Source organism: Chrysemys picta, chromosome 6 (genome assembly GCF_011386835.1).
Source record: "Chrysemys picta bellii isolate R12L10 chromosome 6, ASM1138683v2, whole genome shotgun sequence".
Classification (NCBI taxonomy): Eukaryota; Metazoa; Chordata; order Testudines; family Emydidae; genus Chrysemys; species Chrysemys picta.
The window spans coordinates 122,077,884-122,102,855 of NC_088796.1; the positions used below are offsets into that span (position 1 = coordinate 122,077,884).

General features: G+C 45.3%; 1 protein-coding gene across 3 annotated transcripts in view; it reads right to left on the reverse strand.

Moving 5' to 3' along the window:
- The window catches only part of SHB (SH2 domain containing adaptor protein B), a 146,438-nt gene that overhangs the window by 29,224 nt on the left and 92,242 nt on the right, over nt 1-24,972 (reverse strand). For all 3 annotated transcript variants that reach the window (XM_065549759.1, XM_024100195.3, XM_065549758.1), the window contains exons 4-5: nt 14,311-14,482; nt 8,084-8,203 (exon numbers count right to left, since the gene is read on the reverse strand). In XM_065549759.1, the coding sequence (XP_065405831.1) occupies nt 8,084-8,203; nt 14,311-14,482 (292 nt within the window). The remainder of the gene's footprint in view (nt 1-8,083; nt 8,204-14,310; nt 14,483-24,972) is intronic.

Here is a 24,972-nt window from a genome sequence, read left to right on the forward strand (position 1 = left end):
CCTGGTTCAGGAGAGCTGCTCACGGATTCATCACTGACCCTGAACTTTCACATAGCAGCATGAGCCACACTTTCTATCATCTCTGCTTGGCTAGAAGAGATTGTCCCATCCTGGCACACAAGGGCCTGGCCTGTTTTTCTTGGCTGAACTACAGCAATGCTGTAGGCCTGGGCACGAAGCTTTCAGAGGAAACTCCACCTAGTACAGAACGTGGCAGCGCATCTCCTCAGCAATGTGGACTAGTGTGAGCACATCCTCCCAACACTGACCTCCCACAGAATAGGGAATCTAGTTCCAGGCTTCAGTTCTTATCTAAAAGGAGCTCCAGGGCCTGGGCCCAGGGCATGTCAAACAGCTTAAAGCTCTGGGATGAAGACCATGGTCCACAACTCTGGTCTCATGGCACAACAGAACTCTCTCTATTAAGGGCAAAGCTCATCGGTGCAGGAAATGAGACTTTCTCAGGGCTGGTCTGAGACTCCGGAACGAAGTCCCCAGAAGGAAGGACCATCACAAAGCTCCCCATGTTTCCACTCCAAGGGGCGGACACATTTCTTTGATCTGCCTTCTTTAATATAAACACAGAGCTAAATATGTATTAAAATCCACACTCTAAAAGCAAGACACTCAACTGCACCTACTTCTCCCCCGTGGCAGAGGAGAGAATGAACATCACATGACAGATGTTACTTCTATTCCTTAATGCACTACTGGAAGGAGTTCAGATATTACAGCAATGAGCACGGTATAAGAACCTAAAGAGAACAGAACTGAAGAATAAAACAACTCATGCTTCCTCAGAACTCTAGGTCTGACCAAAACAAAACAGAAGAAAAATGTTCTGACATGCTCCAGCAGCATTTATATACAGACCAATATCCATTGTCAACCGCTATTCGCAAACCTGTTGCTGCAAAACCAACTATACATTGCGGTTATTCAAGTTCACATTCTAGCTAAAGGGGTGTCCGAAAACTGAAAGCATCTACTTAATATAATGCAAAAGAACTGAGACTTGGAAATGGCTCTCTGGTCCCATATTTATTAACAAGGACAAGGTTTATTCTGTAAAACAAATAAAGGGCTACCGGGTTTTTACAAAGAAAATCTCGTTTCTTGCTCTCAAACTGGCAGTGGCCACAAACCAAGATTTACAGCTGACTGTCCATAACTGAATGAAACACGCCTACTGTACCCCTTGGAAAATTGTCTTGTCACCCCATAAATCAACGAGGAAGCAATTGCTGGACTGCAGAATGGCAGCCCTTTGAATTCCCGTTGTTGCTCCTTTCTCCCTGAAGCCATGCAGCAAATTAGTGAACGGGGTTGTGGGGGGGAAGGTATCCAAAGACGTCCTTCTAGAATTCCATTGCAATTAAATTGTGAGATATCAATAATGAAAACTATACCTAAGACTGACCGGTCTAAAAACTGTTGTGCCTTGAAAGAGATTTTGTTTTGTTTTTTTTAAATCTTATTTGAAAGGAGTCAGGCCATATTCTTTGTCAAAGTGGAGTATTTCTTGGGGCCAGTATTTGAAGCCAATAACATCAAAGGCAAAACTAGCTCGTTGAGATTAAAGAGGCATGTGACTAAATGGCAGTGAAACGAAAATGGAAATAGCGACAGAGTCCTGTGGCACCTTACAGACTAACAGATGTATTGGAGCATAAGCTTTCGTGGGTGAATACCCACTTCGTCAGTTTACTGTCAGTTTCACAATTTGTTACCAATTTATTACAAAATGAGGCTAGCCACTGACAGATGCATAGCAAATCTGCTTTCTTTGATCCTTCCAGGCCAGTAAAATCACTCCCCCTGTAATTCCGGTTCTCTCGCAGTGAGAATCAGGCTCTTACTAACGGACAAGAACTTCATCCCAACTCTGAAAGCAGATGGGTCGAATCTGTAACTGTCTGCTCTCTGAAGGCAAGATGCTGTGGTTCTAGGTAAAAACCAAACAAAATCAGGCTCCAGCCAGCTCAGAGGAAGTCTCTGTAAAATAACATTTAAATTCACAAACTAATACTTAGCAAGCAGAGCTATGACGTGGCTCAGGAGAGCTTCCCAAGGACATCCTGATGTAAAGAATTACATGTGCAGCATGTGCCAAAGTAGTGGGCAGGGATGGGGCTCGGTTTAGCTGGAAGCCAGAATACTGTCTTAGAACAGAGACTTGGAGCACAGGTGCACTCTAATTACTCTGACAGTAAGCTGCTCCCTGATCAGTCTCTCTCTCTTTACTGGCTAACTATGACCTACCGGGTCAACAAACACGGAGCAAGGGCTACACTCGGATGCAACCGATGTACAGAAGAGCTTTTTCTTATTATTATTTTTTTAAGTTAATTCAAACTATTTTGGAGGGTACATCTCACTAATGACAGCACTAAATTATGCATGGCTTTTGGGAACTAATAACGTGTGCTGAAGTTGTTTTTCATACATGGAATATCATCACTAATTACCATGTTTGTTTATACTAGGCTACCAAATGCACTAAAACAAACAAGGTCGTAGCTGGCGGTTCCTAATTTAGATCTTTATAATTGCAACATTAAAATAATTTACAAAGTGGAGAGGCTCAGCACTGAATCTTATTTGTATATTGAACACATTTAACATCTATTTTACAGTCGCATTCAAGAGCCTCAAACAGTATATTCTGTTTTATCTTATTTTACACACCCCCAAACACACCTCCATGAATGTCTGTGTCTGTCTACCAGGGGAAAACTGAGCATTCTTCAAAATCCCGGGCTGGTTTCTGCAATGATTGTCCTTACGCTGTAACTGTTGATTGCATTCCTGCGGGTCAGCAGGGTATTGAAGTTGTGCAGTGAAGCACTCTGAAACTTTTGGTTTGTATGTGTGAAGAGGGTGGGATACAGGGATGGAGGGGAATGAGCAGCAGGCTGACCTTGATGAAGAGAGGTCTGGCTCGGTTGGGGTCAGGGAATGTCCATACGGAGGGTCACAGCGACCACCAGCCAGGAGCCGGATGGCTGCATTTCATTTACACTTCTTAAAAAAGGAAGAAGACAGAGAAAACTCTAATATGATCTTGATGTTTATTGTCTCTGAAAAAGAACAGCTTGTTGATGGTGCTAAGCAGCATTCTAGACCAGCTGTCAATGAGTTCTGAACTCACCACGGGCCCCGGCCTGCAAACATTTCTACATGTGACTAACTTTACTCACAGGAGTAACCCTCCGTGGGACCATAACTGTGAGTGACGTTACTTGCGTGTGTAAGTATAGGCAGGATTGGGGCCCATGCCGTTCAAAGGAGAAGCTGCCTGGGACTGGGTTTTAGCAGCCTAGCTCTTCCACCCTTCTTTGAGCACGCTGGGTATAACATGTTAGAACCTATACAGGAGATAACGAGGTTGGGAAAACTGATGGGGTCTAGTATTTCATCTTCTTTACATCAGCCTCAGGGTCCAGACAACTGCACTAAGAGCCACACAGGTGGGCCCCTGCACTCAGGCTCTAGGTGGGTGTATGGGGGTGGCCATGTGGTTCGCAATACTGGATCAGGGCCTAAGAGTAACCGCAAAAGTCTACTGGCTTTAGAGAAGGAAGGCAAGGCAGTTACGCTAGATGCATGCTACACATCAATGTGAAAAACCACCACCTATTCCAGGAACATAGAGCAACAAAGTCACCAGGGCTCATACTCCCCAGGGATTCTAAACTACTCCGATATTTATTGGCAAGTAGGAACTGGAAGGGCACAGGATAGCCACACAAAAATGACACCAAACAGAACTACAATAGAGGAGCGTGCAATTGCAGTAAAGCTTGGTAGGAGTAAAACCGAAGAAAAGCTGCAAAATGAAAGTAAAAACGACCAAACTAAAAGCGCAGAATTAGTGTGAGGTTTTAAAACCTGCATCAGGGACAACAACAAATACTAAAGGGAAATACAGAGCTGCTGCCAAACACAAAGGAAGTTCAATAATAGAGATGGGAAAGGGCGAAATACTCAGAACACATGCACTTTGTTTCATGCTCCAACAAAAAAGAATGAAGGAAGCAGGCGGCACGGCAAGATAAACGTTAATGAGGATCTGGGACGGAGCAGCAATGAAGTTAATGAGGCAGGTAGGAGATTACTCACTGAACTTGAAGCTAGTGGGCTGCCTAGGTGGAAGTGATCATGATGACCTGGTTACATTTGCTTTGAGCAAACAGAATTAAACCAGACAGCAATAAATGTTTGGCACTTGAAAAGGGTCCATTTCCAAAAGCTAAAAATAATGATGGGAAAAACGCATTGGGAGGAAATAATTAGACAGAGACACGTGACTAATGCCTGGGAACAATCCAGAAGAACATCTTACTTCAGGCCCAAAGGGAACGAGTCCCTCAGCAGCCAAAGGGCTATTTTGGTTAAACAGCCCTCTTCATTAGGAGGGGATATGAAAGCAGCAATACAATATAATGAAACAATACATTAATAAATGGAAAAACAGGGAGGCAGCTGGCAGCGAATAGGAATCAGATGTTAAAGGAATGCAGGCGATTTATTTCAGAAGCTAAAAGGTATCAAACTTTCCCATGGCCAACAGGGCCAAGGACAAAAAGACGGAATGTTTTGAAATAGATCAGGAACAAAAGGAACCCATTCAAACGTACAGATCCACTCCTAGCTGGAGATGTGGAAAGTGACAACAATGAGGACAAGGCAGAAGCAGTGTTCAATAAATAGTTCTGCTCTGTATTTGGGAAGAAGCTGGATGATGCAGTCTCACCATATAACGATGATGAAATACTTTCCAGTCCAACAGTAGCCAAGGAGGATGTTAAAACCATGTCTGCTAAAGACAACCGGTTTTAAAACCATTTTTTTGCACCCAAGAATTTTAAAGGAGCATTCCAGAGCACTGATGTTAATCTTGGAGAACTGGAGATAAGAACGTTAGTGATTTGCCAATATTTAGAAAGGGCAAATGGTATGAACTAGGTAACCATGGGTATGCTTACATTGCATTTAGACACCCGTGGCTGGCCCCTGCCAGCTGACTGGGGCTCACGGGGCTGTTTAATTGCAGTGTTGACATTTGGGTTCAGAGGCAATGCAAGCTCTGGGACCCCCCTCATCTTCCAGGATCATAGAGCCAGGGCTCCAGCCCGAGCCTGAATGTCTATACTGCAATTAAACAGCCCCTAAGACTGAGGCCTGCCAGCCGCCGGTTTTCAATTGCTGTGTAGACATAACCTATAGGCCTGTTTGTCCGGGACCCAATAGCAGGCGAAGTCATGGAATGGCAGCTACAGGATCATCGCCGAAGAGTTGAAAGGATGAAAATATAATTAACTACCTGCAATGTGGGACCCTGGAAAACGCGGTTCTGTAAAAGAACGTGTTATTGTTCTCGGAGAGGAGTACAAGTGTGGCTGACCGCGGGAATCGTGCGGCGGGAATATCCTGGGACAGCTGACAGCACCACACAACAGCCTCCTTGAAAAGGGCGAACTAGCTAAAAATCGGCGTGACTCAGATGAAAGGGATTTACAAGGGTTAACTGATCAACCTCAAAACACAGTTGTGAATGGGGAACTATCAATGTCTAGAGGGGGCCAATTCTCAGCCCAACGCTATTGTGAAGGACTAGGGAGGCGGTATACCTCGCTACACTGTATATTGCGCTAGTGAGACCATCGCTGTATTCTGTGTCCAGATTTGGGGTCCACACTTTAAAACCATGTTGGGAAGGGTTTGGAGAATAGCGACAAAAACGACCGGTGGCCTGGAAAACGTACCTTATCATGACAGATTAAAGGAACTTGAGCTATTGAGTTTATCAAAGAGTCGGTTAAAGGGCGATTTAAAACACAGACTAAAGACCCACACAGAGAGTTACTAGTAACAGTCAGCTCATTAATGTAGCACACGAAGGCATAGCAAAGCCAATGCCGGGAAGTTCAGTCAGCAAAATTCAAACCGGAAAGAAAAATGCAACATGTTACCAGCGAGGGCAATTAACCTCTGGAACAGGTTCCCAGGGGAGGGGGTGAGTTCGCCATCATCTGGAGTCTAACACAGGGTGAGTTAGTTGTCTTCCTAAAAGATATGCTCTAGTTGGACCACAAATCATTGGGCTGAAATTCTCTGTCCTGTGTCATACAGGAAAACAGACTAGATGATCCTAGTGCTCCCTTCTGGCCTGAAAACCTATTAAATCTATAATTTAAATGTACTTAAGTCAGCAGAACCGGGGTCATTCATTCCAAGGTTCTCAGAGAACCAGAGGAATCGTTACAGGTGACAACTCACAGCAAACAGGTGAGGATCAGAGGAGGATATCATCTACACCAGTGGTTCTCAAACTAGGGCCATCGCTTGTTAAGGGAAAGCCCCTGGCAGGCCAGGCCGGTTTCTTTACCTGCCGCATCTGGAGGTTCGGCCGATCGTGGCTCCCACTGGCCATGGTTCCCCGCTCCAGGCAACGGCGCGGGCTGAGGGATGTGCTGGCCGCCCTTCCCGCAGCCCCCAGTGGCCTGGAGCTGCGATCAGCCAAACCTGCAGACGCGGCAGGTAAACAAACCGGCCCGGCCCGCCAGGGGCTGTCCCTGAACAAGTGGCGGCCCCAGTTTGAGAACCACTGCTCTACACAGAAACTGCACTCCAGCTATTCTGGGTGGGTCTCTGCACACAACAGCACAAAGCCACAGTGCAAGCCTGCATGTGAAAGGTGTGTTGACACACATACAGAGAGGAATCTGGATTTTAATATTCTTGAACGGCATATTTTTAACCTGTAGGGCCAGACCCTCAGCCTGTGCACATTGGCACACATCTGCTGAAGGCAACGGGAGCATAAAACCAAATCTGAGAACATGAAGTCAATGGACTATGCGGAGTATTTGGCCTGTAGCTTTAAGGGTAGGAGGTCTGAAACGGGCTAACTGCTAGATTTACATATAAGTGTGGAGCCCTTGTGACACTTTAGGTACCCCTCCCCACCCCCATGGAGTAGGAATGGGCCTGCTGCACCACCCAGGACTTGCCGTAGGAAGCATCACGAATCGGGGTATGTCTACACTGCAGTTAGCCCAAGCCCCAGAAGCCCGTGCCAGCCACAGGGGTCTAAGGGACTGGTGGAGGCTAGAGACCAGGTCGGTCTGGAGCCTGGGCTCTGGGACCCTGCGAGGTGGGAGGGTTCCAGAGCCCAGGTTGCAGCCAAAACCTGAACACCTATAGCACAGTTAAACAGCCCCTCGCCCGAGCACCGCGAGCCCGAGTCAGCCGGCACAGGCTAGCCGCGGGGGTCTCACTGCAGTGCTGACGTATCCTCCAACAGAGGCACAGTCTTTTACACAGACCCGTTTCTCACCGCCTCCTTACGCCTGCGTGCCCAGACCCAAGGTCGGAGTAGCCCATGGAGGGGCTTCTTCCTGCCGTACGCAGGCACAGAGGGTTAGGTTGTGACTTTGGCTAAGATAACATTTCCTTAGCTGCTGGAACAGTGGCATGAACGCTTGAGCCAGGTGAGTCTATGATGAGCTGATATGCACAACGTGAGCATGCTCTGAGTGAGCCAAGCCAGGAAGGGAAGAATTGTTAACTGGAAGTATGGAAGAGACCAGAACAAAGACAATTACTTAATTTTGGAGTTCCATGGGCCTTGACCGTGTCCCATTAACTGTTACGAATCTCCTCCAATCTCTCACTCATAGCACTACATCCTACACACCAGCTTCCCCCAACTGTACATTTCCAGCCAGAAAGACAGTCTTTGTGAAAAAGGAAAACAAGCAAGAAATGGGTGTCTATTAAAAATCTGAAACAAAACAGAAAGAGCATGAATGTTTTAATTAGATGCTGGAAAAGATCAAGTGTATTTTGTTAAAAGCGTGCCAAGCAAAGATTAAAAATCCCTTAACACACCAGAAGTGCAAAGCCAAATCTAGGAACTGTCACTAGACGCAACACAAGCTGACAATCCGAATTCTACAATTCCTTTGGGTACATTATCCAGCCTTGCTAGCGCCACAAAAGTGACTGAATTCTACTGCACCAAAGGAAGCCTTGTTTATAAGTTTTTGTCCATCATGTTTTACTGAACTGTACTTACTTTAAGGAAAGAGAATAGTCATGCTTGCTTGTTTGACTATTCCTTACAAGGTAGCTACATTCTTTACACAACCGTAACAGGTTTTCTGCATCTGTCCGACTGATTGCGCCATGATACCATCTAGGAAAAAGGAAAAGCAATTAAGACATCAGTAAACAAGTATTCAACTCACAGAACATTTAGCTACATAAGTGCTTTAATTTGAATCATTGGTTAACAGCTTGAAGATCACTCCAATAAAATACATTGGTTACGTTCTAGAAGGCTGTCATTACAATTTGAGAGAGACAGGGGGAGTGAAGTAATATCTTTTATTGGACCAGCTTCTGTTGGTGAAAAGGACAGAGCTCGGTGTCAGCTTGAAAACTGGTCTCTCTCATCAACAGAAGATGTTACCTCACACACCCCGTCTCTCCAGTATCCTGGGATCAAGCTGGCCAAAACAACACTGCAAGTTACAATTTAAGATGACGCTTGCACAGGAGTGTCACAGAAGGCTGAAATATAAATCAGGATGTATATACTAGTAGCGTCTATATGAACCTTCCCATGCAATGTTTGGTAACAATCTGAGGACATTGTTAGAAAACAATGGTATATCTGCCATAATCATATGATAGGAGAGAACTGTGAAAATCTCTGGTCTCCAACCCACACAGGCTTCCTGCCTCCCACAGAAGGGAGTGTATCTGTAATTTAAATAATTGAAATGATCCAATTGTATAAATCTAACTGGGGAATAAAAACAGAACAAAAAGGGAACATCAGGATTGCTATATATGAGAAATGCTATATATGAAATATGAGAAAGCATGAAAGAATAAGAGAAATGAGAAATAGGTGTGCCTGTTTCCTTAACAGAACGGCTAAACCAAAGGCACTCTTTCTAAATACACCTGTGAACAATGTAGAATGTTTTTATTTAACCCCCTGGATAAGTCTATTGGGCTAGCTCCTTTAAGGAGAGATGAAGGGGTCAGGAATTCTGAAAGCTCGTCAATTACATCATGAAGGAGGGGAGGGAGAAATTAGCCCTTCCTCATCTGCAAGCATGTCTGCAAATTAAATGTTGTGGAGGCTTGGTTTCCCTAGGATTTGCCATACAGGATCAGGTTGTACTAGTCCCATAATGCACAAGCTAAGGCGTTAGAGGAAAACAGACCTCACCCCTTGCGCCAGACACATGATATGCCTGGTCAGTGGTGCAATGATGTACATGTATGGGGAGAATCTCTTCCTTACTCCTGCAGTGCGCAGCTGACACCCCAATGCAGAAAATTTGATTCTCCCCCCCCCCACCCCACCCTTAGCAAGCATTACCACAAATATTACTGGTCTTGAATGCCATGCATTGCTGCATGCTGTGTGGAAAAGCATTTCCTTTTATTTGTTTTAAATTTACTTCCCCAATAACTTCCTCTGAGAAGGGCGCTGCACTCACTACCACTGAACAAAAGGCATTGCCAGAGAGAGTCCCTGGAGGACAATCCATTACGCTCCTCAACATCTGTGGGGTAACATTAGCCCTATGGAAAATCCTGCTAGCAAAATCTGGTGCAAGGCCCTAAACAAAGCTCGGTGCTAGTATTAAATATTCATCACGTCATCCTCTCTTGTTACATCCAGAGTCTCCACCAGAAATGGAATATCTCAACCGATGGAGGGATTAGGACATAGGCTCTTGAGGGTCTTTATTCTGCTCTCTACTAACTGTGAAATGAAAGCATGAGAAGTATTGAGAAATGAGTATGAAAATTAGCTGACAAGGCTTTTTCCATCGGATTACAGGTAGGGGAGATTTCTTAGTAAGAATTTTAGAGGTTATCCTGATAAGGTTCTGAGAACCAAATTGAAAGAAGCGTTATCAAATGGATGAAGTGATCTGAGCACGGAAGAAAACACTAAAATGATCGGATTTCACAAAGTGACAGAACAATAGAATTGAGAAGGGTGATCTGAAAAAATATATCATTGCCATTCGTGCAAAAAAAAAAAAAAATAATAATCCTCAAAAACAAAACATCTAAGCCAACAACATGGAAATACCCATTAACCTGAGATTGAAAGCAACACACTTCAGCTATACCCATAGGGCTTAATGCATGCCTCCCGGCCCGGGGCAGCTGCATTAGACGTGAGTGTGCAAGGCAGAGTGTGTGCACAAGTGAGCAATGCTTGTGTTACTGCTTCACGTGTGGGTTGCAACACGGAATTTGGGCTTTAAAATGTGATGGGCGAAAACAGCAGTCTGAGGAGACATGGGGTAACGGCTGATAGCGATTACATTTCTGTATCAGAGATAAAGATTGCTAACGTGGCTTTGGGGAGTCAGTGACTCTTTACTGGTATATAGGAGTATTACTTTGCATAGCATAGCCATAATACACTAGACACCCAATACTGCAGAGATTTCCAAAGCCAACTACAGGCTTTAGCACAGCAGTGTGTCCTTAGGCAGCGTTAGAATCTCAACGGATAGGTTTATTTTGTTTGCACTGGGGCTGTCTATTGTTCAAATGTCTCTCTCTCACACACATACACACACACACACACGTCAAGACTCAGCTGCCAACAACATGGCCAAGAAGCCGTGAAATTGCCTCAGCACGTATGCTCGCATAAACATGTAAAAAGAAGAAGCTCTAGAGGTCCAGGTCTCATAAGGATGCTAATAAGAGACCCAGCAAAAATGTATGGCAAAACACTAAAAGAGGGGTAGGCAATCTATGGCACGCGTGCCAAAGGCGGCATGCGAGCTGATTTTCAGTGGCACTCACACTGCCCGGGTCCTGGCCACCGGTCTAGGGGGCTCTGCATTTTAATTTAATGTTAAATGAAGCTTCTTAAACATTTTAAAAACCTTATTTACTTTACATACAACAATAGTTTAAAGAACAGGAGTACTTCTGGCACCTTAGAGACTAACAAATTTATTAGAGCATAAGCTTTCGTGGACTACAGCCCACTTCTTCGGATGCATACCAGATGATGTCTGTATCTGTACGAGTTTTTTCATGAGGTTGATGGATTTCCACTCCATACGGCTAAATGCAGTGCCTTGCATAATGACAGGTTTCAGAGTAGCAGCCGTGTTAGTCTGTATCCGCAAAAAGAACAGGAGTACTTGTGGCACCTTAGAGACTAACAAATTTATTAGAGCATAAGCTTTCGTGGACTGCAGCCCACTTCTTCGGATGCTTATGCTCTAATATATTTGTTAGTCTCTAAGGTGCCACAAGTACTCCTGTTCTTTTTGCGGATACAGACTAACACGGCTGCTACTCTGAAACAATAGTTTAGTTATATATTATAGATTTATAGCAAGAGACGTTCTAAAAACGTTAAAAATGTATGACTGGCACGCAAAACCTTAAATCAGAGTGAATAAATGAAGACTGGGCACACCACTTCTGAAAGGTTGCCGACCCCTGCACTAAAAACTTGTACGCATCATTCAAATGGGATCACGTATTTCTACCCACGTAGGGCCTGTTCCAGCTCCCAGTGAACACAGAGAGTCCCGTTGATTGCAATGTGCAGTAGATCAGGCCCTTAATGCGGGCTTTTCACTTTGCACCATTGAATCTGCTTGTCTACACATGGCGTTGTTGCTGATTAACTTAGCTAAATGGCTATCAGCTAAACAGGATCAAGAAACTCTAGTTCTGGAATAACAGCATCCAGGCATGGAGTTAATCGGGGACCACCACCATATGTAGACACGCCCTTAGAGTGAGGGCCAAATTCAGCTCTGGTGTAAGCAGCTATAACGCCACTGAAGACCAGGTAGTTGCATCACTTAGGGTACGTCTTTACTACCCTCTGGATCGGCGGGTAGTAATCGATCTATCAGGGATCGACTTATCGCGTCTCATCTAGACATGATAAATCGATCCCCAAACACACTCCCCGTCGACTCCGGAACTCCACCAAGGCGAGAGGCGGAAGCGAAGTCAATGGGGTAGCCGCGGCCGTCGATCCCACGCAGTGAGGACAGGAGGTAAATCGATCTAAGATACGTCAACTTCAGCTATGCTATTCTCGTAGGTGAAGTTGCGTATCTTAGATCGATTCCCCCCCCAGTGTAGACCAGCCCTTACTCATCCTGTCATGCCCACGTATTGCAGATCACCTGCTATGCAGCATTACATTACTCACAGTTCTGAGCTGGGCACTGGAGGACTAGAGTAGCTGCAAAGGACCTTATTTACGGGGGCAGGGGGAGGAAGGAAGATCTCCTCTCCAGTGAGAGGCAGGAAGTACAGAAGAGACATCGTCATCTTCACGGTCTCATTTTTTGCCTTGTATATGGGGGAAGTGGAGCAGTTCCACTCAACTTCTTCAGGTCTCTGACTTGCCAGGTACATGTGCTTAGAGGTTTGTTTTTCCCTTAACACCAGGCATCTAAAAGTAATTTCCTGATGCTTAGCTGGAGCTGACATTTGTGTCTTGCCACATACCCTGCACTAATCCACTCACTTTATAATCTGCACACACACACACACAAACCCTGTCTCTCTCTGCTTTTCAGCAAAGATTTAGTAGCAGATGCTGCAGAAAGGTGTCATATTACTAAGACTTAATTTAAACCAATCATTTACACTCATATTTCAAGATGTACTGCCGCATAGTTTGTAAAAATGAACTACCTGTTCACCTATTTCGTGATACATTACTGTTGCTTTTTAAAAATGATTGGTTCATTTCAGGCTTGACCCTGGAGATGCAGTTATGGGAACTGAGGTTTCTCGACACCTCACAGCTTCAGACCTTTACATTTGCCAGTTCACAAAATCCAGAAAGTTGCAAAGGGTCTCCCAGTTACTGGTGCAAATTAGCAAGGTGCTACTGTATTCCCAAAGTCAGAAGCTGCTCCTTTGCGGGGATTCAATCTTGGATTTCATGTCAAGTTGATGAACCAAGAGTCTGGGGTAAATATCTGAACATCGCCCGATGAATTGAAGCCAGAAGTACAGCCAGAACTCTGGTTTTTACTTTCTATTTTAACACAGTTGTTGCATTTCAAATTATCCACTAAATCTTGACCTCAGTCATGTCCTATTTTATTTGCCCACCAATATTCTGAGTTACACTACCATCCTCACCCTACTAAACTTCGTATTCTTTAAAGAGTCCAAACTACTTAACTGATTCTAATCAAACTTTGTCGTATGAAATTGACGGTAGTTTCTTGGCTAAAACCACTTAAATCCCAGAGTGAGTTTTTATAGCCAACGTTATAGTCCTGTAAAAGCCAGGGGGTTATAGTAGAGGCGTTGACTGATCCTTGACAGTTGCAGTTTCCTAGATTAGAGATTTCTGTATTTTCAATGCGTAGCTGCTTGAAAGCTTTGGGCGATGCCAAAGGGGTAGCATGACTGTGTGGATGGGAACATTGCCCTTTGGAGAACTTGAGGTGCAAACCCCACTTGCAGAACGTGCTGCCACTTGGCTAAGCTGTATCTGCTGCAATAGGTCCGGTACCACATCACATTACCACTTGTAACCACACATGCAGCTCTGCTCAGTCATCCACTGGGTGACATGGAAGCACAGGGAACCCAAGAGGCACCCCCGTAGAGGAGAGAGAGAGAGAGAGACATGTTCTGGAGACTCTTCCCAGACTGCCCTAGGAGCAGGTGTGGAGCCAATAAACCCAGAGCTGATTATCACTCTTGTTCTGATGACCCCTCCTTATACTGGTTTTGTAACAGGTCCAGCCAGGTGAACCCAGAGACTGTTCTCACCGATAGGTGGAAGGGGATGAATATCTGAAACAGTATGACTACTTTCTATATAAACAAGATCTTAATTAGAGAGACTTTAAAGCAGGGCTTTGATAGGCTTGAAATACAAGAATAAATGTGATCGACACAGATAAAAATTTAAACACAAAAATGAGCCACTTATAATTCACACAGGTCATGATGATTACAGACCTTGAGCATCATTCAGACAGACTTCTATTGTTCCCCCCCCCCGGCACCTATCAGCATAATATTTACACACTGTACAACAATTAGAGATAACCCTCAGGGTGGTGACATTCTCACATCCTCCCTTGTTCCTTGTGTGCATGCTTAGGGGTTTGTAACAGCATGAAACACCGGGAAGTACAGGGGACAACAAGACCGGAATGTTAACAGGCCTCATTCCTTCCAGCTGCCTGTCACTCACTCAGGCAGATTCAGAGCTGTGCACACACAGCGTTTTCCATGTGAACTCACATTTGTTTTTCCAGTGGCACAGTTGGATCTACTCTCTCTCCCAGGATCCCACAGAATTCCGGGCTGCCATGCTTGATGGGTTTGAAGCCACCTCCTGGCGCTCGGAGCTGTCGACGCCTGTCACTTGAAGGTGAAGGAGAAGATTGCCTTTTCTCATTCCCGTTAAACTGGGCTGCAAGAGATTTGTAAGAGACAACAGTTACCTTTTCAGAATCTACTGACAAAAGAATTCTAGCAATGATCACCAGAACTGCAGCATTTTAGAGGGTTTTATGCTTTAGAATGAGGATAAATATGCATCTCTGACATGGGATTTAGTGGTTTACCCAAGATGCTTAACGTAATATGGAGCCTTTCTGATAGTTCACATTACAGTCCTAAAATACTGCATCAGATAACTTAGTCCAGTTGTTAGACAACCATCAACAGTGCTTGTTTTTAACATCTGACTTGCATCTCCATCACATTTAACTGCTCAGTGTGGAGCAATTTGCATTATACTGAAGAGACTTATTTTCGCTTGTTTTAGGGATGTGATTCAAACATAAATCAGGTCAGAGAAGATGCAAGAACCCAGTTCCTCTGAAGGTAGAAGGAATTGCTTGGACAATGATCCAGGCAGAAACACGGACAGTACATAGTTACATGAATACTTCAAATGCACTGACTGATGAGCAATCATTTAAAAATGCAGCCAGGCAGTGTTTGGCAAGACCAGGGGTTCGGGACCTCTCAAGGGGTCATGAGGTTATTACATGGGGGGTTGCGAGCTGTCAGCCTCCACCCCAAACCCCGCTTTGCCTCCAGCATTTATAATGGTATTAAATATATAAAAAAGTGTTTTTAATTTATAAGGATGGGAGTCACGCTCAGAGACTTGCTGTGTGAAAGGGGTCACCAGTACAAGAGTTTGAGAATCAATGGGCAACATGCTTGTGTCTTGAAATAATGGGGTAAAATGAGTGACAAAACCAAAAACGTTATTCGCCCGTCTCTCAAGTGGTGGTCCCACCAAAGCAGAGTGTCAGTTCTGGAAGCCTGTGATTTCTCATGGCATTGCAACATCAGTAACAGAAAACACACTGAAATAAGTGCTCATAAAAACTACACTTAAGAGTTTTAGGGACCATCACACAATCATTATTTTTATCCAACCCCACGTATTGATAGCTGTGGTCCTCCAAGGAAGAAGGCACAGATGTGGTCACAGAGGTTTTAATATCTACATTCCCTGCTCTAAGTTCCTGGGTCATCTTCCCCATAAAAAAATGGGAGTGCTGACTCTGCTGCTCTGGAGAGATTTCTCTAACAGCAGCAGCAGCATGAAACTGTCATGTTTCACTGCCGCCAACAGATTTCTGAATAGCAGCTGCAAAACTGTCCAGTCTTGACAAGCACATGCTGCTGTTGCTGGACAACAGGATGAGCAGCAGCAGAGGCACTAGAGCTGCCTGGCTGCAGATTCAGGATGGCCGCACTGCACTGGTTTACATTCAGCTCACATTTTTGATTTTCTCCTGGCAACAAAATGGGTTAAAAAGCTTAATTAAAAAGCACCCCTCACATGCAATAGAAATTGATGTCATAGAGCCCCATGTTTGCCAGAGAGCTGCCCACTCACCTCTGGAAGAGGATTTTTCCTTCTCTGCTAAAGATCATGAATTATTGATTCTCAGCAGATCTGTGGACCCAGTGCAACACAAACCAGTCTTTCCAGGGGTTTGGAATAGGGCAACGATCGTAAATTAAGATCAGTGGTTACCTGCTGAGAATTTTGACAGCAACCACAGGGAAACAGTCATATCAAGAACATTCCTGGACATGCTTGGTCGGTGCCAGATGCTAAACACCCACCTAGTGCTCCAGGGCAACGGTATTACCATGGCATAAGTTTGCAGTGACTAACATGGAGAGTTTGGAATGGTTTGTACACACCCTGCAGCTTTGCATCCATGACACTTTGTTAAAGCCAGCCTGGATGACCAGCTTAGTCACCATTTAATTGACAGGACAGGAATCAGCATGACCCGGCACAGCCAGAATTCAGCTTACTAGGATACACAGCATGTCAGACGTATATTTGGTACGAATCACAATTGCTGATCTGATCCAAACCATTTACATATTACACGCTCAGGGGCGCTAGCCAAAGTGTCCTAGGCGTTATGCAAATCTCAAAAGATTGCACTTAACGAAACACAATGAATGTGGGGAAAGGGAACAATTTTTTTTTTTTTTTTTTTACTTAATTTGCAATTTTAAAAGGTTTATCTTATCAGTTGTAAGATCAATTCCCAAGTGCCCCTCTACCTCGGCATTATAAATTAGGGGCAGAAGTGGGTCAAACATATTCATACATAACCTATTTCCTTCTCGCACTGGCAAATTTAGCGTAGTGACTGCAGAATGAGTTACTCTCCAAAAGAAGATGAAATAGCATGTGCCACAGAGAGCCAACACATAATCCGTTATTATTTCCACTAGGAAAGAAACAAACACACTAAGCTGCTGTAAAATGGACATCATCTCTCTACTGGGACTCTGTGAATGAGAATGAACCAGTTTTATGCCTCCAGCCGACGAGAAATATCCTTAAAATAAATATTTTATTTATCCTAGCCAAAAAGAGAGACAACCTACCACTAAACAGTAATATTGTTATAGCAATGCGGTATTTAAAATCAGTGTCTATACACATTCCTTGTGCAAAAATCTCCTGTTTAAATTCCAGAGGTACTTGCATATTCTGTTTCTGGCTGGTGGCCTTAGGCATCTGATTCGGGCACCTGGCCAACGTGTGTCTGTGTGTGTGGAGGCAGTACAAGCTTCCCAGCTACAGTTTGGTTGAAAGTCTGAATTTCTGTTCTGCAGGAAATTCGGAGGGGGGTGAGAGGGAGAGCCTTCCATTTTGGAACAAAAAGTCGAAATTTCAAAAAGGTTGCCACAGAAGGGAAGTCTGAAAAAAGTAAGTTCCTGGAGACAACTGCAGAATTCCTGGGGTATGACAGCACTTGGCAGTGTTCTAGCAATCCAGCCAGTCCTGCGGTGCTATACAGGTGAGGGTACGCGGCGAGAACATGGAAGTAACGGCTCAGGCCAAAGGCAACCGTTTCGAGAATGAGATAATTGGTATTAATAGGAATGGATGCGGTATTAATACGCAAGAATATTCTAACCTATAGAGTAAATGTAACCCTACGATTTATCTGGATGAGGAAAAAAGATTTGTGCACGGAAGTTTGGGCACTGATATGAATACTCAGTATAGTGCCAGGACCCTATAAGGGGGCAAATCACCATGTGGAGAGGATTCTTTTTCCTTTTCTTTACCCTAAAGGCCTCTCTTGTTTCGGCTATCAGCTCAGCTTTTGCAATACAGTTTAACGACTAAACACCCAATCCTGATCTCCAGCATCTCAGGAGTGGAGGAACCTGGACCATCGCACTCATTGGGCTGGTACTTTGTCTCCCATGACCAGGCCCCAAGGAAGGGTGTGAATATACTAGTTTAAGTGGCTTTGTAAAGGGATGATCATAGAATATCAGGGTTGGAAGGGACCTCAGGAGGTCATCTAGTCCAACCCCCTGCTCAAAGCAGGACCAATCCCCAGACAGATTTTTACCCCAGTTCCCTAAATGGCCCCCTCAAGGATTGAACTCACAATCCTGAGTTTAGCAGGCCAGTGCTCAAACCACTGAGCTATTCCACCAACCCACCCACAAGGGTCTATAGTACTGTACTACTTCTTTGTGGCTCCGTGGTTTGGGGTGTTAACTCTTTCCTTTATTTTCATAAAAATCTCTAAAGCCTGGCTTTGTCCTCAGTGTGAATGTCCTTGCCATACACCCCGAGGGTCCAGACAAATGATTGAACGCTTTACATTCTCTCATTCTGTAGCCTGTTTTGGGACAAGAACCTAAGTATCTTCTGGTCAGATCACTGGCGAGCCTATAATAAATCAGCCCTATAAAAATCAGGTTAATGATGGCTTGCTAGGCTTCTCGGCTCCTCGCTTTCTGTTAAGGCTGATGGGGCGCAGAACCGGTGACTGAGCCAGGAGCCTTGGAGCTTGGACTCAAGTTCATTTTAAATGTTAGAAGTGAAACATTTTGATTATTTCAAAATATTTCCTCCCTCGTCTCTGCTGGGGTAGGGAACAAGAGAGGACGCTGGGTGGTTTTGCTTCCTAGTAGCTCTTTCTCCCCTCTCCTTCACCAATAGAAGGGAGAGGACAGAGGTCAGTTTAAAGTGAGCTGCCTGAGAAGACAAGTTGAGCTTGAAACCTTTTTGCAGTTTTACGGAGTATCGGGCTAGTAAACCAAACATTTCCTGTAACACACACCTGGCTCCGTTTTCATATTTCAAAATGTTGACGACGTTTTGAACGTTTCAGCCCGTCCTGCTGCTGACACTTTTACGATGAGAAAACTCACCTGAGCGTTCTTTGTGCTGCATAGAGCAGCAATAAAAGGGCAGAAAGATTTTTAAAAAATAATTTGCAAGTCACTGTTCCAGGCTAGTTGCACCGGTCGCCTCTCTGGTTTGTCTGAGCACACCCTCAGCTATTGGGGTTCACGCTTTCCCCTCTCCTGTAGATGGGGACGGGGGGAGGGTTGCAATTCTCCACTCTGATCGAGGCTACAGTGCCCTGCAGATCAACTATGCTTATCCGGCAGGTCCAACTGGCTTCTGAACCTATGGTCCTTCCCTGTGGGAGGGAGTCTGTGACCAGCTGTGAATAGAGTGACCAGCCAGCTGCCTTAAACCAACATATTGCTTATTCAGCAGTAGAAGCAAAGCATTAGAGGGAAGGATTTTAAACCACATGCAACCTGCATGTGTGTCCATCTGACCAGGCCCTGACGGTAGCCTACACAGGCTTAGCTTCCCTCAGACACCTCAGCAGGAGCCTGCTTTCCCTGAACAGCTCCCTAATGGCCTTTGGGAGGGCGGGAGAGAGAGATCCTCACAGCCTAGATCGAGTTCCTTTGTTCTGCTCAGGTCCCAGGCGTTGGGCCCCGACTGTTCAAACCAGCTCCCCGGACTCAGCAGCAGGTCCAGCCAGACTCCTCAGAGGCAATGGCCCCTCAGGCGTTTGCTGTGGGGTGGTTCATTCGGAGTCACTGTTTCCTTTCTGCTTGCTTTTCCTGACAGCCCCCTATTAAACTAACCCAATCCGTTCAGATTGACAACATCCACTAACCCGGGCGACACACAGGAGTAACACGTTATTACGCAGCAGCTCCATCTCCATCATTATCCCCTGAGCATTCTAACCACACCCTGCCCAGGCTGGCTCTCTAAGGACTCGATGGGACATTGACTCAGAATGGCCACACGGGGTCAGACCAAAGGTCCATCTACCCAGTATCTTGTCTGTCGACAGTGGCCAATGCCAGGTGCCCCAGAGGGAATGAACGGAACAGGCAATAATTGAGTGATCCGTCCCCTGTCATAGAATATCAGGGTTGGAAGGGACCTCAGGAGGTCATCTAGTCCAACCCCCTGCTCAAAGCAGGACAAATCCCCAGTTTTTTTTACCCCAGTTCCCTAAATGGCCCCCTCAAGGATTGAACTCACAACCCTGGGTTTAGCAGGCCAATGCTCAAACCACTGAGCTATCCCTCCCCTCTGTTGCCCAGTCCTAGCATCTGGCAGTCACAGGCTAGAGACACCCAGAACATGGGGTTGCATCCCTGCCCATCCTGGCTACTAGCCATTGATGGACCTATTCTCCGTGACAGAAGCACCTGCTCTTGGAAGATTCCATGAGGCAACCTTGGGGGCTGTGCTATGGGGCACACTGGCCCTCAGCCAGAGTTGGAAGGGTTGGAAGGGCTGGCAAATCTCTGGCTATAGGAAGAGATTTCTGACAGTTGTAGATTGTGTCTTCTCCCATCAGTGAATCTAGAGAGTAGACTCTGCCTATACCATTTCAGGCGTAAATCTATCTGCAGTAGAGGATCAAATGTTTTCTTGAGCAGTAATTGAGTGGGTGATAATTCTCTGCATTTCTTGCGGTTCTTGTTTTGTTTTCCAAATGTCAATTACTCCACAGATCAAAACCATCTACCAGGAAGGCCCAGCATTTACCGAGTTCACACCACTGGAGCATTTGCAGCTTGGTTTTGGAGGATTAGTCAAAATCGGGAGGCCTAGAAATGAGGATCCTGCAAGACCTGCCTGGACTCCAATGGCAGTTGTGCGACAACAGCTGGATCAGGCCCAAAGCCTGCACTTTGAGTACTCATCAGTGCCAGGGCCGCCCAGAGGATTCAGGGGGCCTGGGGCAAAGTAATTTTGGGGGCCCCTTCCATAAAAAAAAAGTTGCAATACTATAGTCTCATGGGGGCCCCTGCAGGGCCCGGGGCAAATTGCCCCGCTTGCCCCCACCCCACCCCCCCGGCAGCCCTGATCAGTGCAAGGCTCTATTTACCTCTTATGAAACTAGCCACTCTTAACATGAAACAAAATCCCACGTACCATTCAACAACCGGGCAGGCTTCGGTAATTCAGAAAGTGCTCTAGTTCAAACAGGAATTCATTCGGGCGAGTCCTATCGCCTGCGTTGTGCAGGAGGGCAGACTATTCGTATTATTGATACGACCATAGAGCCTTGAAGCCCCAAACATGGACCGGGACCCGACAGTGCTGGGTGCTGTACCAGTGCAGAACAAAAGGATGGGCCCCAGCCCCCAAGAGCGACAGTCTAAGCAGATGATCACAATGCCCCTTCTGGGCTTACCTCTGTGAATGAGTGCTTGAAGGAGATTTTCTATCCCAATGTAGTGAATAGAACAGTCACCCTATGGGACAACCCTACAGAGTTACAGTTGAGAGCTCCTGTTTATAGTTCACCTATATAAATATTTATTCTTCACGAAATTAAACGTGGTACAATATCATGAAACCGTGTTAGCTTCAAGCTGTTGTCTACGCTCAATGACAATACTGACACATTCACTTGCAACAAATAATCATAACCCTATATTTTAAAGACAGCAAGTGCCAGTGACTGACAAGTATAATTACAGAAATTTCATTCACCTAAATCAAAGAACTCCCATTCAGAACACTATAATTCAGAAGTAAAAGTGCTGATAGGAACCAACAAAAGATTCAAATGTATCGTAATACATTTTAAATTAAATTTCTTTTTGTAGGAAGTAATTTTAAACTGGCAATATTTTTAATTTAGTGGATCTTCATAAAAGATAACTGTTGTAATCCCTTAAAAGAATATTTACATTTAGACAAATCATAAAACCAAACAGTAATGACGGAATTAATTACAGCCACATGCAGCAAATTAAAAATTAATCTTAATCTAACACATTCCAGAACAAAGAAATAATTGGTGCAAAACAAAAGCTGTGGTTTTTTTAAATAAAATTAATTCAACATTAAAACAGTAAATACAATATCAGAGAGCACCAAAGAGTGCATTAAAAGCTTCATTATTATTACTCAAGAACCAGACTCCCCATGAGTTGTGTAAGGGACCTGAGGGGAAAGAGGTAATATGTTAAGGAGACCAACTATTGATTGTTTTGATCAAATATAAGTTATTGATCTTATACTATATGCACCGAATATAAAGAGCATTGTCTAGTTTGACACACACGTGCACAAACGTAAACTCAAGATTATTTTTGAATAAAGCCAGGGATATTGTATTTTCTACGTATTTTGTACTCCTAGTTCAAAAAGGTTTCAGTTTGTCCAAGTGTACTCAGGTGTGATCTCACTTTACATGGAAGTGGTGCGGTACTGTACACTCACACAGTAAGTATTTGATTTGCATTCTCAGCGTTGGACAAACAATGAAGTCTCTGTTTTAACATTTCACATACGGCCTCAAAGAAAAACAGTGTTTGGGCAGCACACAAACAACACCCTTGTGTGGGAAGCTCACAATAACTGATATTATTCTTTATGGTTGGAAAAGGACCAAACTACTATGTGAGGAATGACAAGAACTTAATGTAAAATGAGAACCGTGTGCACTACGTTGCACAAGTATTACAGAAAAGTGATACATGTCCCAAAAGAATCCAGTCTCTAAATGTTGGTTATGTAACTGCATCTGTCATTTACTTGACACTTCCACCATGTTTTACACACCAGCATAGCATTTCCTTTCTTTAGAAAGGACTTTAGCACAGACAGCACACCACACAGGCAGAGGAGCATGTCCAGCCCTGCCTACGGCTTGGGTAAGGCAGAAGGTCAGAGTGGAGGATTCCATTTGGCCTTAAAAATTTATGTCCATGGGATTTTGCTACTCAGCTTTCACCTCTGCTAAGCGCCTGCGTTGCCCTACAGAATTTCCTCCGAAGTCTCCTAGCTAAATGAACGCCGACGCACGGAAACGTGTCACCCTGGTGATCCTCGCTCAGCTGACTCCTCTCTACTCCAATCCTCGCTCACCCCTGGATTAACGGCCACTGGTGTAACCCAGGGCATGGGGCTCCAGCGGGTCAAGTCTGCCAAGAGAGGGGTTGCTGCAGCTCCAAGCACCTGGTGCACTTTCTCCACCAGAGACCCACAGCAGGCCAGCACGGACCCAAGTGCAGGCCTGGCTGGGCAATATGCTGAGGCCTGGCCCTCCAGGAGCAGAGAGGAGAGACTCCAAATGAGAATTAGAACCGCCCTCTCCACCCAGCCGGACCCCTAAGGGTGGGGTCTGTGGTGCGAACGCCACCCGCCTTTTGCACCAGCAGGGTGGATCAGCCCTATGGGTGCTGACCGGTTTGGGTGAACTGACGCACAAGCTCAGTGGGGCAATATTGCTCCAACTCCCTGCAACTCCCGCACTGAGAGGGTATGTCTGGGTAACTGCTTGGAACTAACTGAGGCCTTGTCCACACTTATATTTTATAGCGCTCTAACTTGCTGGCTCGGGAGGGGGGGTGTGTGAAAAATCACCCCCCGGAGCTCGGCAAGTTTGAGCGCTTTAAAACGCTAGAGTTGGCAGGCTCCGAGCGCTGGGAGCCCTTGGAGCTATTCCCCTCGTGGAAGTGGATTCCTAGGAGCCCTGGGAGAGCTCGCTCCCTGCGCTCGCGTGTGACCACACTCACACTTCAAAGCGCTGCCGTGGGAGTGCTCCCGCGGCAGCGCTTTGAAGTGTCTAGACGTAGCCTTACTGCTCACAATGTGCACAGGAGGAACAGCAGAACAATGAGTCTCTAGAGCATCAGGAAGTTGCACGACAACTCACTGATTTGCTGTCTCCTTTTTCCTAGTTAATCTTTAACACCTCGTCGTGAGTAATGCAGCACCTACTCTGTCGGTTATGGAAACGTGCCCACCGCTCACCTACAGTGCAATAAACCAATACACCTGCCATTCAATAACGCATGGCAGAAAGTCCGGATCCCAGCAAGGACCCTGAAGCCGGCCACTCTGTTGGCATCACAAAATCCTGCATGTGTTTTATCAGGCCAAGTGGAAACAACCCTTCTGATCCTCTAGCATGAACAACAGCCTGCTTAAAACATAAGCAAAGGAAAACCAGAACCTAGGTCCCGCCTAACCGAAGTCCTGCTGACGCAGACACTGTAAATTACAACCAGTTGGTAGATTCTACATAAGCCTGTTTGTTGTGTTTGATATTTTCATCCAGATATTATCTTAGAACGAGACTGTAAGCTCCTGGGGCAGGGCCCATCTTTGTGTTCTTTGTTCGTACAGCGCCTGGCAGAAATGGGTCCATTACCGGGGCCCCTAGGTGCTACTGCAATACCAATAACAAAACAACCAAGTAGAGTTCAATGAAACCAGGGCCTCAGCCACAACCCACTGAAGTCAATGGAAAGACTCCTAGAGATTTCAAAAGGGCTTTGGATCAGGCCCTAAATAAAAAGCTTGCCCTAGTCCAGGACATTCCTTAAGGTGGAACAATGAAGAAGCCACTACAAACAACCAAGCAACTCATTGGCTACTTATTTATTTGCTCTCAATGACTCTGATCTAAATTAGTCTACTGACAAGTTACAAAATTCCCAACCCCACCCCAGCAACACACAATCTGGCCTGTAAAAATCAGGAGCGGTTTATGCCTCTTATCTCACCCTTGGGATAGAGCCTGCCATCCAAATTGTTCTGACAGTTCTATTACTAGCATACGCACCAGAACACAACCCGGCTTGCTCTCCAACAGCCATGCTAACGAGGGGGGGGAACAGTAGTTCCTCTCCTCCCCACTCCGTGCAACAGAAGAACTAATGCATTGTAGGAGCGGCTTGTTTTTTTAAAGCCATCTTTATGTTTGAGTGGGTGTGATCAAGACAGACGGATGCACACACATTTCCGAGGGTGTACGCTACAACTGAGGGGGTACATTACAGCCAATCATTAGGCTTGAAAAAAACATATCAAATAGAAAAAACAACAAAACACAGAAAGGCGGCAAAGAGGCAGAAGGGTGGTGTCTGCTCACCTAACCTGGCACAGACAATCCTAGACAGCCAAACGGCACTATGCGATGGCGCACGACAGCTCATGCCATGTGCTTCTCCACGACGTCTGACGTACCCTTCCACCATCCTGCTACACACGGAAGAGGGGCAGTAATGATCTTTTTAGGGAAAGGTACGGTACTGAAGTAACAGCCCCTGGAGGCTGAATGTCTATTAAGCCACAGAAAAACTTCCACATCA